Source organism: Torulaspora delbrueckii, chromosome 7, assembly GCF_000243375.1.
Source record: "Torulaspora delbrueckii CBS 1146 chromosome 7, complete genome".
Lineage (NCBI taxonomy): Eukaryota > Fungi > Ascomycota > Saccharomycetes > Saccharomycetales > Saccharomycetaceae > Torulaspora > Torulaspora delbrueckii.
In genome coordinates this window covers 874,991-890,317 of record NC_016507.1, presented here as the reverse complement: position 1 = coordinate 890,317, position 15,327 = coordinate 874,991, and the positions used below count along the sequence as shown (strand labels likewise).

Below are 15,327 nucleotides of genomic sequence, written 5' to 3'. Positions count from 1 at the left end.
TATAATTCATTATGGAAACTCTGAACGGTGAACTCATCCCATATCGAGACTTCGGACACAGGTACCAGCTTCTATTATTGTAGTGTAACCAATCGCAACAAAGGTGAATAAGCAACCCTGAATGACTCTGACATTACGTATCCCACTAGGTCTAATCAGCAGATCGCACTCTTGCCATCGGATTGGAAGCCATAGCACTCATTATCAGCTGTCAATCACAAGAGAAACGAGGGAAAGAGTAAGAACTGTTCAGCAATTCAAGAGTTAGCTGCTGTATCGCAAGGATGTGTAGAAGAATAGTGCGTGAGCAGATAAACTCTCAGCAAACGGTTTTAGAACGAAAAATTGCACATGTAAGGAGATCAACTCAAAGCTCATCGACTCCTCGTTCACAAACAGACCTGTAGAAAGTGAGTCAAAACTAACGTGGACAAATGTTTGTTCCTTGACGCCAAAATGAGAAATTTTCTTCCCTTTTTCAGAATTATTTTTCTGTTTTTTTCCCCTTTCGGTGATAATCCAGCTTTCGGCGCTTCTTCACATGATACTTATGGGCGAAGGCTGTATGGTCCTGAGCAGATACCCGCTCAGGCAACGGGACTTGGTTGATTGGTTGGTTTGCTTGCGGCATGAGCCAAACCGGTCGAGCCATTCTAAATGTCCTGAGGTGTATAGTAATTCCTCGGTGTGGTGGCCGCTCGATTTGAGCATTATTTGTTTGAAAAATTCCAGAATTGGAAAGGCAACAGAATGGATAGCGTAGGTAGCCCTGAATGGTCTCATGTGCAGCTGACTGTTGTCAATTAGAAGGACGATTCCAGGTCGAGCTTGATTACATAAGCGTTTGATGTTTGGAAAATCAAGATGAGACGAGATATCGATTGAGAGTGCTAATCAAGATACCGTTAATATAATGAGGACGGTATGTGGTTTTATTTTGATATTGCTTATGGAGCTGGCAGCTGCAGCGACCATTGATTCCGGTACGCTAATAGGCTGTGATCCTCAAAGTGTGACTAGTGGGTTCTCTGTGAAATACTATGATTATCCTCATGCTGCCGCTGGTTCGAGCCCTTGTTACAATCTGGCGTATCAAACCGATGATTATCTCTACAACGGTGGTTATCAAACCCTTGGAGCTGGTTTGCTTGCACAGTCCAGCGGTGTCACTGATTTGACCTTCGCTACTTCTTCAAATATGAGTAGGTTGTTCGGTATAATGGCTAATATGCCAAGTAACTACAACCTTAACCAGCAGATCAGCGTCAGTAATTTTGCCATGTTGATTACCGGTTATTTCCTCGCTAAGACTACAGGTACTTACTCTTTCAATTTGGATTATATTGACGATCTGGCTTATGTCAATGTTGGTGCCGGTAAGGCATTTGATTGTTGTCAACAAGGATCTTCCGAGTCAAAACCAGCCCCATTCGATTTATTCGCCCAATGGGCTTCAAGTAAACCAACGGACAGCATTCAAGCTGATTTGATTGCTGGTCTCTATTATCCTATTCGTCTATTCTATGTTAACAGAGATTACATTGGTGGTTTGCAATTCTCATACACGGATCCTAGCGGTGCCAAGAGCTCCAACTGGGATTCTTACATCTTCCAGGCTCCTGACGGTTCAAAGTGTGAAGCCGAGCCTGCAACGACTACCACACCATGGGACAGTACTTTCACTAGTACTTACACTACTGTTTCCACTTATACAAACGCAAAGAGTGTTGTGACCACTGGTGCTGTCGTTGTCGTTGAAACACCTCGGCCATTAACCTCCACGACTACTTACACAGCATATAGTGGCAGTAGTACCACTACTTACTCGACCGGTGTCACTACGATCATCGGTACTGACGGGAAGTCAACAAAGGAGACAGTTTATTACGTCAAGACTCCCATCCGTGCTACTACGACTTACACTGGCTACGATGGCAGCAGTACAACCACTTACTCCACCGGTGCTACTACCTTCATTGGCTCCGACGGTAAGAGTACTACCGAAACTGTTTATTATGTGAAGACTCCAACATATGCTACTACAACTTACACACCTTGGAGTGGATCTAGTACTACAACCTACTCCACCGGTGCTACTACCTTCATTGGCTCCGACGGTAAGAGTACTACCGAAACGGTATACTACGTGAAGACACCCGGCTACGCCACAACTACTTACACTGAGTATGATGGCAGTAGTACTACTACATACTCCACTGGTATTACTACGATCACAGGTACTGATGGCAACCCGACGAAGGAAATTGTCTATTACGTGAAGACACCTGGCTACGCCACAACTACCTACACTGAGTATGATGGCAGTAGTACTACCACCTACTCGACGGGCGCCACTACGTTTATCGGCCCTGATGGTAAATCTACTACAGAGACTGTTTACTATGTTAAGACGCCGGCTATCGCAACCACCACTTATGCTGGCTATGATGGCACCAGTACTACTACATACTCCACTGGTATTACTACGATCACAGGTACTGATGGCAACCCGACGAAGGAAATTGTCTATTACGTGAAGACACCTGGCTACGCCACAACTACCTACACTGAGTATGATGGCAGTAGTACTACCACCTACTCGACGGGTGTTACTACGTTTACTGGCCCTGATGGAAAAGCTACTACAGAGACTGTCTACTATGTTAAGACGCCAGTCAACAAGCCTGTACTCACCACCAAGTATACCAATTATCCTGGAAGTACCCCAAGAACATATTCTACTGAGTCTACTTGGTTTACTGGCGGAGATGGTAATCAAACTCCGCTTTATGTTTACTATGTTGAAACTCCAATAGTTAGATACACCAATGGTTCAAGCTCTTATATTCCCAAGACGTTGACATCTACGACATCGGGATCTGAAATCACTACTAATCCGATCAATACTGTCTCTTCGAGCGAAAATACGGTCCATACTAACACTCTAACCACCGTGACTACAACTGTTGATGGTGTCGTCACTTCCTACACAACCACTTGTCCTATGATTGCCATTTCCAGCGATACCAAACCAGTCGATAGCCAAAGTCAAACTCAAACGACTGTGACTACGACCGTTAATGGGATCGTCACTTCCTACACAACCACTTGTCCCATTACTACCATTTCCAGCAACGACAAGCCAGTTACAACCGAACCTCAATCAAATTTGGTTACAACCGTTAATGGAGGTGTTACTTTCTACACTACCACTCGTGCCGTTAATAAACCATCATCTGGAACTGCCGCTCAAGATTCCTACACATTAGAGACTGTCACAACAGAATCTAACGGAGTGACCATAGTCTATACTACAACCTGCCCATTGAGTACAGGGACAGGCGCTGTAGGGCACACGCCAAGTGCAGAGGCCTCCGAATCGGCTGCTGATAGTGTTCAGGTTGGTGAAGGAGAGCAAACAGTTCTCCAACCTGCTGGAGTGTCCACCACTTTGAGTTCCGTTGTATCCACGGCTCAGACGCCATTGATCACAACCAACTCTCAGCCTTACGCAACAGGAAGTGGAAGCTCGATCATTTCTTCTGTTACTCAAATTTTGCCCTCCAATACGCGCTCCATTACACAATACGAAGGTGCTGCTCCTAAATCGTTCGTCAGTCACTTCTTTTACTTTGTCGTGGCTCTACCATTAGCCCTTATTTAGAAGGTCAGAACAGCAACGTTCAAGTACTGTCATTTTAAATTTAACCGCAACTCTTCTCAAACGATAACGTTGCTGCATTTAATATAAATGTATCAAATTACGTACTGTCCAAGGACCTAAGATATTGTGGTGATGAGAAATTTCAACTTTATAGGGTATCTATCTATATTTATCTACATTTGAATAAAACGGTAGTGATCTTTTATCACAAAAGTGCTAGAGGCAACAAGAAAAGCATAGCTGCTTTGACTCTAGTTGCACCACCCTCATATGTCGTGAACGAAATCGAAGAGGTCGAGGAAACGAGAGCACTAGAAGATGCAGCATATTGAGAAGGAGTGGCTGCGGACTTTGGTTGTTCCGCAGAGCCTCCGTAAGAACCAGAAAGCGTTGTTGGTGTAGCATTAGCTGCGCCAGAAGTGTTGTTAGCATCTGATGTAACTGGGGTAGCATTAGATGCTTCAGCACCGGTAACTACAGAGCTGCTTGGTGACACTGCTTGGGCGGTTGGTGTTGCGTTGGCTGTGCCTGGTACAATATCGGCTGCTGGTGTCACTGGGGTATTATTCGAGGTGGAAGTTGAACCAACATATTGGGCTTCGGCTGAGGTAGATCCGGAAGTCTCTTGAGCTTGTTCTCCGTTAGCAGGAGAAGCTTGACCAGCGGAAGAAGCCATAGAAGAATGGTTGTCAGAACCGTGTTGAGAATCAGCAGTCGATGGATGGTCATCGGAACCTGCTGTTGTAGAATATCCAGATTGAGATCCTGCTGGCTGCGAACCTTGGTCAGCGGAAGCTTCCTGTGATGCGTTTTCGGTTGCATTGTTCGTGTTCTCGGTGCTGGTAGCAGACACATCTTCGGATGAAGTTGCGACTTGCTCAGTTTGAGATTGGCTTCCTGTTGGGTTGGCAGTTTGTTGAGTACTGTCACTCAATGGACAGGTGGTTGTGTAAGATGTCACTACTCCTGAGACGGTTGTAGTGACAACAGACGTGGCCTGCTCGGCAGGTTGAGTTTGGCTATCAGTTGGGTTTGTGATTTGCTGAGTTTCGTCACTGACCGGACAGGTTGTAGTGAAAGATGTTACAGTACCGGAAACAGTGGTAGTGACAACAGATGATGTGAATGCTTCGTCATTGCCAGATGTAATAGAATATGCAGATGTTGGAGTGATTGTTGGGAAATCTGGGGTAGTAGAAGATGTCTTGGTCTTACCACTAGCAGTACCAGAAGATGTTTGAGCACCTGAAGTAGCACTGTCTGTCTTTGCTGGTTGGCCAGACGAACTGGATCCAGGAATCAAAGTGTCAGGAATCAAACTACTGGAAGAAACAGATGCGCTACCTGATGGCTTGAAAGTACTGGAAGACATAACTGTTGAAGAATTACCGTAGTAGCCAGCAGCTGGAGTCTCGACAAAATAGACGCCTTGTTCAGTGGTTTGGCCATCTGGTCCAATAAATGTGGTCGTAGAGGTGGAGAATGTAGAAGTGAAAGTACCGGTCCATGATCTGTAGGTGGTAGACACTACTGCAGACTTTGGAGTCTCGACATAGTAGAGGGTGCTAATTGTGTCAACCCCATCAGAGCCTCTTACGGTTTGAACAGAAGTGGAGTAAGTCGTCGTGTAAGTACCAGTCCATGGCTTGTAAGTGGTGGAAACAACAGAAGCTTCTGGAGTCTCGACGTAGTACAAGGTACTGATGGTCTCAACACCATTGGAACCTCTGGTTGTGTTCACAGCAGTAGAGTAGGTGGTAGTGTAGGTACCAGTCCATGGCTTGTAAGTGGTGGAAACAACTGAAGCTTCTGGAGTCTCGACGTAGTACAAGGTACTGATGGTTTCAACACCATTGGAACCTCTAGTTGTGTTCACAGCTGTAGAGTAAGTCGTGGTGTAAGAACCAGTCCATGGCTTGTAAGTGGTGGAAACAACAGAAACCTCTGGAGTCTCAACGTAGTACAAGGTACTGATGGTATCGACACCATTGGAACCTCTAGTTGTGTTCACAGCGGTAGAGTAGGTGGTAGTGTAGGTACCAGTCCATGGCTTGTAAGTGGTAGAAACAACGCTTGGTTTAGGCGTTTCAACGTAGTATAAAGTACTGACGGTCTCAACACCATCAGAGCCCGTACTTGTAGAAACATCAGTGGAGTAAGTGGAAGTCACAGTACCAGTCCAAGCAGTCGTAGTAGTAGAGCTGACGTGAGCCTTGGAACTTGGAACCTCAACGATAACGGTGGCAGTACCTTTAGTGCTGTCCCCTGTAATTGTAGTGACAGTACTGGTGAAATCAGACTTCCATGAAGTAGTTACAGTTGTGGTCACGATTGGCTTGTCGATTTCAGTCTCAACAAATGGCAATCCATCAATATACGTCGTATAAGTAGTGGTTCTCGTGGTTGGGCTAGTCCAGTACTTAGTTACAACTGTGCTGCCTGTTGAGGCTGGTACACAGACAACATTGGATGAGTCGGTAGCGCACTTAAGACCTAGTTGACAACAAGCTGTTTGAGTCCAAAAATTTGTCCGGCTGAGCTNNNAGACGTGGTACCACAGGAAACCACCTGATGTAGCACAAACGCTGTTTGGCACATAGTTGATAATGGTCTCGGTACGCGAGCCATCTTCCAAACTTATGGAGGTACTGGTAGTTTTTCCAGTGTAGGGATAGTTGATAGTGGACGTAACAAATGGCACATGAACAACCTCTGTGATTTGAGTGGTCACTGTGTCGAGTGGGTCACACAACTGTGTGTATGGATTGTCTCTCTTGTGGAAAATGTTTTGAGTTGGGTTAGCCTGTTCGATATCACCACAGTTGAAAGTGGTAGTACCAACGTAATTTTCGGTCCAACCTCTGGTGACGGTAGTACGTGGAATTGGTTCATACTCAATAACTTGAACTTCAGTTGGGTTCTTTGTAGAGGTGGAATACAAAGTAGTCGTACCTGTATATGAACGAGTGGAGGTATAAGAAGAGACTGGAGGACCGTAAACAACAACTGTGTACTGAGTGTCATCAGCTTTGGTAGGCAATGTGGTTGTCATGAAAGTGGTCTGAGTCCATACGCTTTTGATGGTAGTTGTTGTTGGCACAAGGATGTCGATGTACTTCGTTGGATCATTGGTTTGATAAGCTTCAGTAGTCGTAGAGGTTTGAACATGGCTCCATACCTTGGTCTGAGTTACTGTTTTTGGAGGCAGATATGCCACAACGGTTGTGTCGGAAGTGACATATGGTAGTGTTGTGGTGGATGGAGTGGTACCAGTGTAATAAACAGTCGAAGTAGTAGTACCAATGGTAACACAGTACTTGGAGTTTGGATTGTTCTCGTTACAGTACAAGCTAGTAGCACAATTCATAGAAGAAACACCGTTTGTTGGACCACAAATACCACCTGCAGATTGTGTAAAAGGTGGAACATAGTTCACGTGAGTTACAATGGAAGCTCCGCTTGCGGTTGTCATCAAGCTTGAGGAAGTAGTGGAGCTACTCCAAACATAAGTAGTTGTCCTGGTCGTAATTGGAGCGTACTTAATAACATCCAATCCTGTAGTTTGACCAGCACTGTTAGTTTGGTAAATAGTACTGTAAAAACTAGTACTAGTAGTGGCCACAAATCTAGTGCTTCTTGGATATGGCTTAATGTCAATAACGGTGATAGTTTCATCGGCATCGGAGAAAGTCTTGGTTGTGTAAATTTCCTTCACTCCAGTGTACATGGAAGTGGTGGTGGTGGTGGTACTAGATGGTTGATAGACATCAACAGTAATTGTCTTATCACTTGCAGGGTTGAACGGTTGTGTTGTAGTTGAATGCGAGTGAGAAGTCCAGATGTGTGTGACTGTAGTGCGTGGTGCAGGAGTCTCAACTACTTGGGTGAAGATAGAAGCATCTGTGTTCAAAGAGCTGGTTGTAACGGTACCAGTCCATGGGATCGTTGTGGTTCTTGTTCTAGTTGGTACATCAACTTCGACAGTGATGAAAGAAGCATCGGAAGCATGAGACAAAGTCTTAGTGGTGATCACAGAGCCATCATATGTCTTAGTGATGGTAGTTCTTGGAGTTGGGTTAAGAACGATGATTTCTTGAGTTCCGGAAGTGATAACGGTAGAGATGGTTGTCACCTCACCTGGGTAGGTGCTTGTTACGATTTTGAATGGCAGGTAGTTACCAGTTGCAGCTGCAAGTTGCAGCTGGGTGTTGATTTTGAACATCTTATTCTGAGTTTTACCATCGGAACAAGTCACGTTGTCGTAGTATTGGTTCATGATAGTAATTGGATTACCAGAGTTTGATGGAGCTTGGTAAGAAGATACAAAAACTCTGTAACCAGCTGGCAAACCCTTGGCATTGATCTTTAGAACATTACCAGAACAAGTAGAAGTGACAGTAGAAGGCACATCTTCAGCAGTCTCTGGCATCATCCAAGCGTTGAACTGGTTGGACATCTTGATAGCCACATTGGAACATGAGATCAAGTTACCAGTGTTACCATCACCTCTGGAGAAACCAGCGAAATCAATCTCGATGTTTTCCTCGGTAACAGATCCAGTTGAACATTGAGAACCCAAGAATAAACCTTGAATTTCATTGTTAACAGAGGTTCTGACCAAATAGTTAGGATCGGTAGCCTGGTTGTAGCCCGTAGCAAGGGCAGGAGTATAAGTTGGACCAGCGGCAAACGAGACAGTGGCAGTCATACCATTCCATTCAACAGTGTTGGTACCAGCGGAGTAAACCTTAGCGGCAGTGACATCTGGAGCTTGATCGGAACCACCAGCAGAGAAAATAAATGGAAGAGTGATTTGACCTTTGACGTCAGCAACAGAAGCCAATTGATTGATGTTAGCATTAGTAATAGTACAGGTGACTCTAGAGTCAGTGGTCAAAGAAGTACCAGAGAAAGAAGTACAGTCTGCCAAGCTGTCGCCAGATGCAGACTTCAAGCTGAAAGTGTTATCGGAACCAGATCCGTAAACTTTGTAAACATTTGGAATATCCAAAGTGAAAGTATCACCATTCTGAGGGTTCATAGAATCCTTGATAGTAATACCTAGAGAAGCATCCCAAAGACCTTGAGGTAAGTTCTCGGTGTTGGATTCAGGTTCGATGTCTAACGAAGTAAACACATTACCCAAGTCCTTAGCGGACGCAATCAGAGAGTAGCAGGTTAACGCCAATGTGGCACTAAGCGAGCTTCTCGAAAGACGCATTTTTCACTGATGGATTGGTTACTGATTCAAAAGAGAGAAACAACTTACAGAAACCAGAACTGAACTACTAAAATCTCATCCTTTTTATTCTTTTCAATGCTCACACACAGGAAAAAGCGTATTCCCAAACAGCCCAAAAGATTCCATGCCGTAAGGACATTACCTAGCAACAGTCACGCAAGTCGCACCGCTTTCGGCACAGTCCAGCACAGTAAAGAACGCCCAGATGAAGAATCAGTAGTACAATAGCGATGAGGTGTGCTCAAAATGCTCACAAAACATTGCAAAACACGACCGAAAATTGGGTCCGCGACCAACCTCTCGACAATGGACCCAGTACAAGCCCTAACCGGTAACCTCGGATTAGCTTCGTACTTCTGTAAATCGCGGTTCGTTAGCGCTTTGAGCAGATATCGACAATTCAGGAAGGGTACAACGTTGGTATTCGAAGACTTTCCAAAAAGGAACCTCACAGTAACTCGAACAGGACCGTTTCTGGAAAAAATCAAAACCGCTTGAAGATCCTATTTCCCAAACGAGAATTTTTCTCGAAGAAAATTGGCAAAATAGAGAATAGAAGGTTACGAAAGAAGAAAGACGCACGTTTCTGGAAATGTTTAATGTTTTCTCTTTTATTCCGTATTAGGCAGGCGGATAGCATCGTAGGTGACCCAGTGGAAGCGTCAGACATCCCAAAATGGTAGCTAGAAACCGATGCAGCTTGTGGTATGATTGAAAAGTTCCTAAATCTCTTGGTCTTTACCATCATGGAAACGTGTTTCCAAGCGAACCCAATTGAGTTGAGAACCCTTTAGGGTTTTTTACCCTTTAGGTCTTTTCACTCGTAGTAGAAGGCAACTTAGAAGAAGCTATGTGAGATAAATTCGGCAAGATACGATGTTCCAAAGCTTTCCTATTTGGTTTTTGAGCCAATCACGAGAATTAAGTAGTGTCAACCAAGCTAGTCTTGCAAGTTTTTCTCTGTCTTCTTCTTAGAGTAAGAGTTTGTTGCACCGAAGAAGTCGAAGATGGCTGGCATTCGAATGCTAACGGATATACATCCGAATCATACCACTGCCCCAACGGTGAATCCAGCAAATGTAGATAGGGACGTTGCTTGGCATTCGATGATCTCGCATTTGAATCGAATCGATAGAGTCGTGGTTGAACAATACACCTAGAATTGCATTTTTCATTCACTGCATCCTTATTTGACATTTGCCCTGGAATAGCTCTATACTCAATTCTAGTTCACAACGGTTAGCGCGGTGCCCAAATCGTCGTGGTGATGAATGGGGGAATGACCGATTTCTTGACCCATTGAGGTTATATTATTATGGAGAAAACTTCGTGGTCTCATTAGACCAATTGGTAAGCGAGATTTGCCTCATTGGGGTCGTTTGTGCAGAACGGAAAACAAGCACCGCTGGTGATTTCATTTATCACAGATTCTAACAACCACCAAGGTTCCCATATCTGGAACCCCTATGTCTCTTTGCAACCAAACATGGGCATCGTTTCGTAGACTTGAGGAGTAGTCAACACAATATCGATCAACATGCCGAATAGAGAAAAGTCCTGAGTGGAAATCTAGTGTAATGAGTGTGAGGAGATCTATTGAGTCACTACATGCGGAGGCAGCCATTTCTTTGTCTTGAATACGGGCTTCGAATTAATGTGGCTCTTTACTATGTCTGCTATTCCAGAGTGCAGCTATAAGGCATCAGTGCCCGATCATGCTTTTTCTTTAGACACTTTACTCAGTTCCTTGAATATTAGCATCTGCTGCGATTACTCGGCAATACTGAAACCATGGCGGGTGAACTTGAAGGTGTTGCGGATGAAGTAAAGGATGAATCAAAATTGACCATTTTGAAATGTTTAGAAGGTTTTCTATCTTTCAAACGACTTTTGATGTAAAGCATTAGAATAAAAATTGTTGTAAAACGAACGGTCAGAAGGCTATCGCTGCTTACTCTTCAAGTAGTGTGATTTTCGACAACGAGGGCCTCGATATCGGGACTATGAAGTGACTGGGAGTACTCTGAGCCGTGAGGAAATGGCCTCTATCCAGCCTCATGACACTGAAAATGTAGCCAGGGTTTTGGATGAAGAGACCAGCAAGGCCATTCATGCGGAGATGAACATTTCTTCGAGAGAAGTTTCGAAAAGTACCCAAAGACTGCCTGTGGTCTATCTTGGCGGCTACAACTCTGGGGAATGATTCTTACCAAATCTTGCCAAAGGCCCTCAACATACGTCGATATCCAAGGCCGCATGGCTGAAAGAATGGTTAATTGTTGAAGCATGATTTCGCCTCTGAATCTGTTAAGTGCCTTTTATATTATTCTCTCATATATGACTCAGAGTGTTTCCAAAATTTAGTCGTTGGTTATCCATTGGCTTTGAGATACCATGTTATCACAACTCTAACATCTGTTTGTTGTTTGGCCCGCATCTGGTATCGAAACCCCCGCAATTTGACTTGGCAAGCTGAGAAGCAGGTTATCATTTCCCCAGCAAAAGATATTGTCTGGTCCATTGACCATCGATAGTTATTCCTTGGTGGCTGGTAAGAAAAAATAAGGTCTCCGAGGCTAGAGAGGTACTGCAAAGACTTCATAGTGGTTAAGAATTTGAAAAGGAAATACATGTCCATCTACCGGCGAAGAAATCAAAGTCAAAACAAGAACAATCATTCTAACAACGGATCTCTGAGGACCAAAATCGCCTATTCCTTCGAGAGAGCTGATCTTTCGCTCAAGATCTAGTCCAGTTCATCAAAGGTATTTCTTTTCCATTTCCAGACGTCATGAACGCTGCGCTATCCTTCTTTCGCAAAGCTGGAATTGGTTCAGCCGTCTACTGTGTTCCAAATTCCTTTCATGTGCGGACTAGTGACTGTTACAATATGACTGCTATCATCTGCATTTCGGGAGTACTGAGGTCAACCCATATGGGAAGGCTAAACTTTCGGTTGATTTGTTCCAGTGTCTGCTATAGCATAAGAAGAAGAGTACGCCACAACATAAGTTGATCTTTTGTATCGTTTTGTAGTGAGATGTAAGGATATTATTAACGAATGATGATTTATGATAAGGCTTTGTCTTTATTCTTTACCTCGCGCGTTACAGTGCAAGAATTTTTATTGTTTTTTCAAAGTAATCAAACATGAACAATACATAAACTTACATGAGACAGTTGAAAGTTGATCAATTAGCCCCAGAAATGATATAACAAATACACTATGATGATACGTCAGCTATATATTTCTGTAAAAGTTAGGCAAAATTGTTCATAAGATCAAGTTTAATAGCTACAAAGCCTCGAAAATAAACAAACTCCAACGACAGCACGTAAATAGAAACTTACAAAAATGAGGTAACTGGTCCTAGAGAGCAGGTACCCAAAACCGCGTTTGAAAGCGCAGATGACATTATGGCAAGTCATAAAAGTAAAAATTAATTATGTTCGATAAAGGAAAGTTCGTTAACATTAATGACATCTCTTCAGGGGCTCTCGAAAGTGCACGTTAGTGAAGCACCGTGAGTAGTTTTTTCCACAATTGCAGATTTAGCTCTCTCAGATCTTCCATCTTGTTTCTGCAAGTGTTGACATTCTTAAGGTAATCCTTACTAGTCAGAATATTATCCAATTCTTCCCAACTGTTATATTGGATAAAACATTCCCCCCACCCTGGTAGGTAGAAATCCAAATATTCAGACCAATGCTCCTCTCCAATGACCCTTTTAGGCTCCATGGCGTCATGATCCTGCTGGCAGACATTTTCGGTACATATTTGAGTGAAAAACTCCGGCGAGGGAACTAACATCAAAACCCCATAGGCCAAGTTTTCCCACATCTTCATAATGGAGACCTGGTAGGGCAAATGTACGACGACAGACTCATATTTTTCCAAAGTCTTTGGTCCACCATAGTGATAAGGCACCACTTTACACTTATGCGTGGTATGCTGATCTACAAGATTATTCATCAATATCTCATCCTGAGGAACACGACCGATGATTAGGCAAGCGGCGTTGACATCATTAGGATCGATTTCAATAGCCTGAACCGAAGTATACCCAAACGGCCTGATTACCGGATGATAGTCCGGAACATCAATGCCTTTACTCCTCATGTAGGGAACTTCAAATCGGTTATTAGCTATAACCCTGGCACGATACTCATCATTTCTGTTCAGTGAATAATTGAAATCCTGATAGAAAACTTCTCTGTCACCCTCGTGCACGCCGCAATCGAATCTATTCGTCGTGACAAAGACCACATTCTTACAAGGCTGTTTCCCATCCATAATGAACGGCCAACCGTCAGCAAGACTATCCGAGATAAATATCGCATCATGAGTTGAGCAAATCTCCTCGACAGTACCATCAATCACAATCGATCTATATCCATCCCGAGAAGAAAGGTAATCAAAAAAATCTCTAGAATCATAGTAGTCCACATTTTCCAACAGTAAATGTTGAGCCATATATTTAAAATCAGTTGTGGTTCCAATATGACCCGATATGTATGCAATTCTCTTTGTAACATCAAATTTCGGCCCCAGAACACCGTTAATATCTATAGTCTCTTCCCAAATCCCGGAAGAAGCATTTTTGCCACGATTGTGAAGGAAGAAAACTCCTACAAGGACCCATATAAGGCCAACCGTTAGCACAATACCATATTTTTTGTTTAGCATCAAATTATAGATCATTTATTATTAATAGTTGAAATGAGCATTCATTGTACAGCTACCAGAAAGTCAACAAAAATACGCACTGTTCCCAGTCGAGACTATCTAAAGTATGGAAAGAGGAAGATTATAGATCACGAAAATTGTTCCTCTCCTTTTATATCATTTGTTTTTCGAGAGATATGTCGGAAATTTTTACTTTGCATAACCTCCCGATTTCCATGCTTGGGACCCTTGTACGAAGCCACTCAGAGGTATAGCTTTTGACATTTTATCATCACATTTATGCATTAGCTCAAGCACCAAGAATAGAAAACAATAATATCAATCTATCAGTTTTTTAGTCTATCAGTTTTATCAATCTATAAAATATAAATATAAAATTTGTAATCTTTGCGTAAATTTGATTAGCAGTCGTAAGCCTCTTGCAAAATCTGCTTGACTTCATCCTTGGTGAATTGGACAGGGTTGGTCAAGTGACAGGCGTCGTTCATGGCGTTATCGGCCAAAATGTCAAAATCCTCTTGCTTAACACCAAGCTCTTTCAAGTTTCTTGGAATGTTCAATTGTTTGTTCAGCTCGTGTAGAGCTTGCACTGCAGATTCGGCTGTACCTGCGGATTGGCCCAAGTGTAGTGCGATTTCGCCCAGTCTCTTGGCAGCGACTTTGTCGGCCGTGTTGAACTTTTGAACATGAGGTAGTAGAACAGCGTTACATACACCATGTGGCAAATGATAGAAACCTCCAAGTTGGTGGGCAAGTGCGTGAACATAACCTAGGGAGGCATTGTTGAAAGCCATACCGGCCAAGTATTCGGCGTAGCACATGTCGGTCCTTGCCTTCTTGTCTTGACCATTCTTGTAGACTTCGCATAAGCTCTCTCTGATCAAGTCAATACCCTTCAATGCACAAGCATCAGTAATAGGGTTTGCAGCGGTGGACACGTAGGCTTCGAAACAATGGGTCAAGGCATCCATACCAGTAGCAGCTGTAAGAGCTGGTGGTAAACCGTACATCAAAGTTGGGTCGTTGATGGCCACACTTGGGGTCACATTGTTGTCGATAATAGCCATCTTGATCTTTTTTTCCTCGTTAGAAATAATGGTGAATCTGGTCATTTCAGATGCGGTACCGGCTGTAGTGTTGATGGCAAACAAGGGCAGACATTGGTTCTTGGATCTGTCGACACCTTCATAATCACCAATCTGACCACCGTTGGTTGCCAACAAAGCAATAGCCTTAGCGTTATCGTGTGCAGAACCACCACCTAGAGAAATAACGGCTTTGGCGTCGTTTTCCTTTAGAATCTTCAAACCATCGACCACATTTTGGATATTAGGGTTTGGCTGAGTCTTATCATAGATGCTAACTTCCACACCAGCTTTCTTCAAGAGGTCGGCAACCTTAGCGGATAGACCAATCTTGGCGATACCAGGATCTGTAACAATCAGAACCTTGCTGAACTCCTTTTTCTTTAGATGTTCGATCGATTGTTCTAGGGCACCTTCACCGAAGTAAGATACTGGTGGGATGTAAAAACCTGTGACAGAAGAAGACATTCTCTTAAAAGTATTGCTTTGTAGTGTGCTTCTCTTCAATGATGCAAACACCCCATTGCTCAGCAGAGGGCGCTTATATACCAAACGGTTTACCAATGTAGTTCTCATAACCTTTCAAGTGTTCTTTGAAATAACCACTAGGGTATATCAGATTGACAAAAATCAGAAAATGGTGATATGT

The 15,327-nt window shown here is 43.4% G+C and overlaps 4 protein-coding genes across 4 annotated transcripts; 1 reads left to right on the top strand and 3 right to left on the bottom strand.

Annotated features, from left to right (window-relative positions):
- Positions 1 to 913: 913 nt before the first annotated feature.
- On the top strand, positions 914 to 3,664 carry TDEL0G04820 (uncharacterized protein; the record flags this gene model as incomplete). The annotated part of the gene is made up of 1 exon (XM_003683012.1): positions 914 to 3,664. One exon carries the CDS (start codon positions 914 to 916, stop codon positions 3,662 to 3,664), a length of 2,751 nt encoding a protein of 916 aa, XP_003683060.1.
- A 205-nt stretch (positions 3,665 to 3,869) lies between these two features.
- On the bottom strand, positions 3,870 to 8,885 carry TDEL0G04810 (uncharacterized protein; the record flags this gene model as incomplete). Its single annotated transcript, XM_003683011.1, has 1 exon — positions 3,870 to 8,885. One exon carries the CDS (start codon positions 8,883 to 8,885, stop codon positions 3,870 to 3,872), a length of 5,016 nt encoding a protein of 1,671 aa, XP_003683059.1.
- A 3,532-nt stretch (positions 8,886 to 12,417) lies between these two features.
- TDEL0G04800 (uncharacterized protein) lies at positions 12,418 to 13,608 on the bottom strand (the record flags this gene model as incomplete). Its single annotated transcript, XM_003683010.1, has 1 exon — positions 12,418 to 13,608. The coding sequence occupies one exon, from the start codon at positions 13,606 to 13,608 to the stop codon at positions 12,418 to 12,420; it is 1,191 nt and encodes a 396-aa protein (XP_003683058.1).
- Positions 13,609 to 13,994: 386 nt separating this feature from the next.
- ADH4 (alcohol dehydrogenase ADH4) lies at positions 13,995 to 15,254 on the bottom strand (the record flags this gene model as incomplete). Its single annotated transcript, XM_003683009.1, has 1 exon — positions 13,995 to 15,254. The coding sequence occupies one exon, from the start codon at positions 15,252 to 15,254 to the stop codon at positions 13,995 to 13,997; it is 1,260 nt and encodes a 419-aa protein (XP_003683057.1).
- Positions 15,255 to 15,327: the final 73 nt, after the last annotated feature.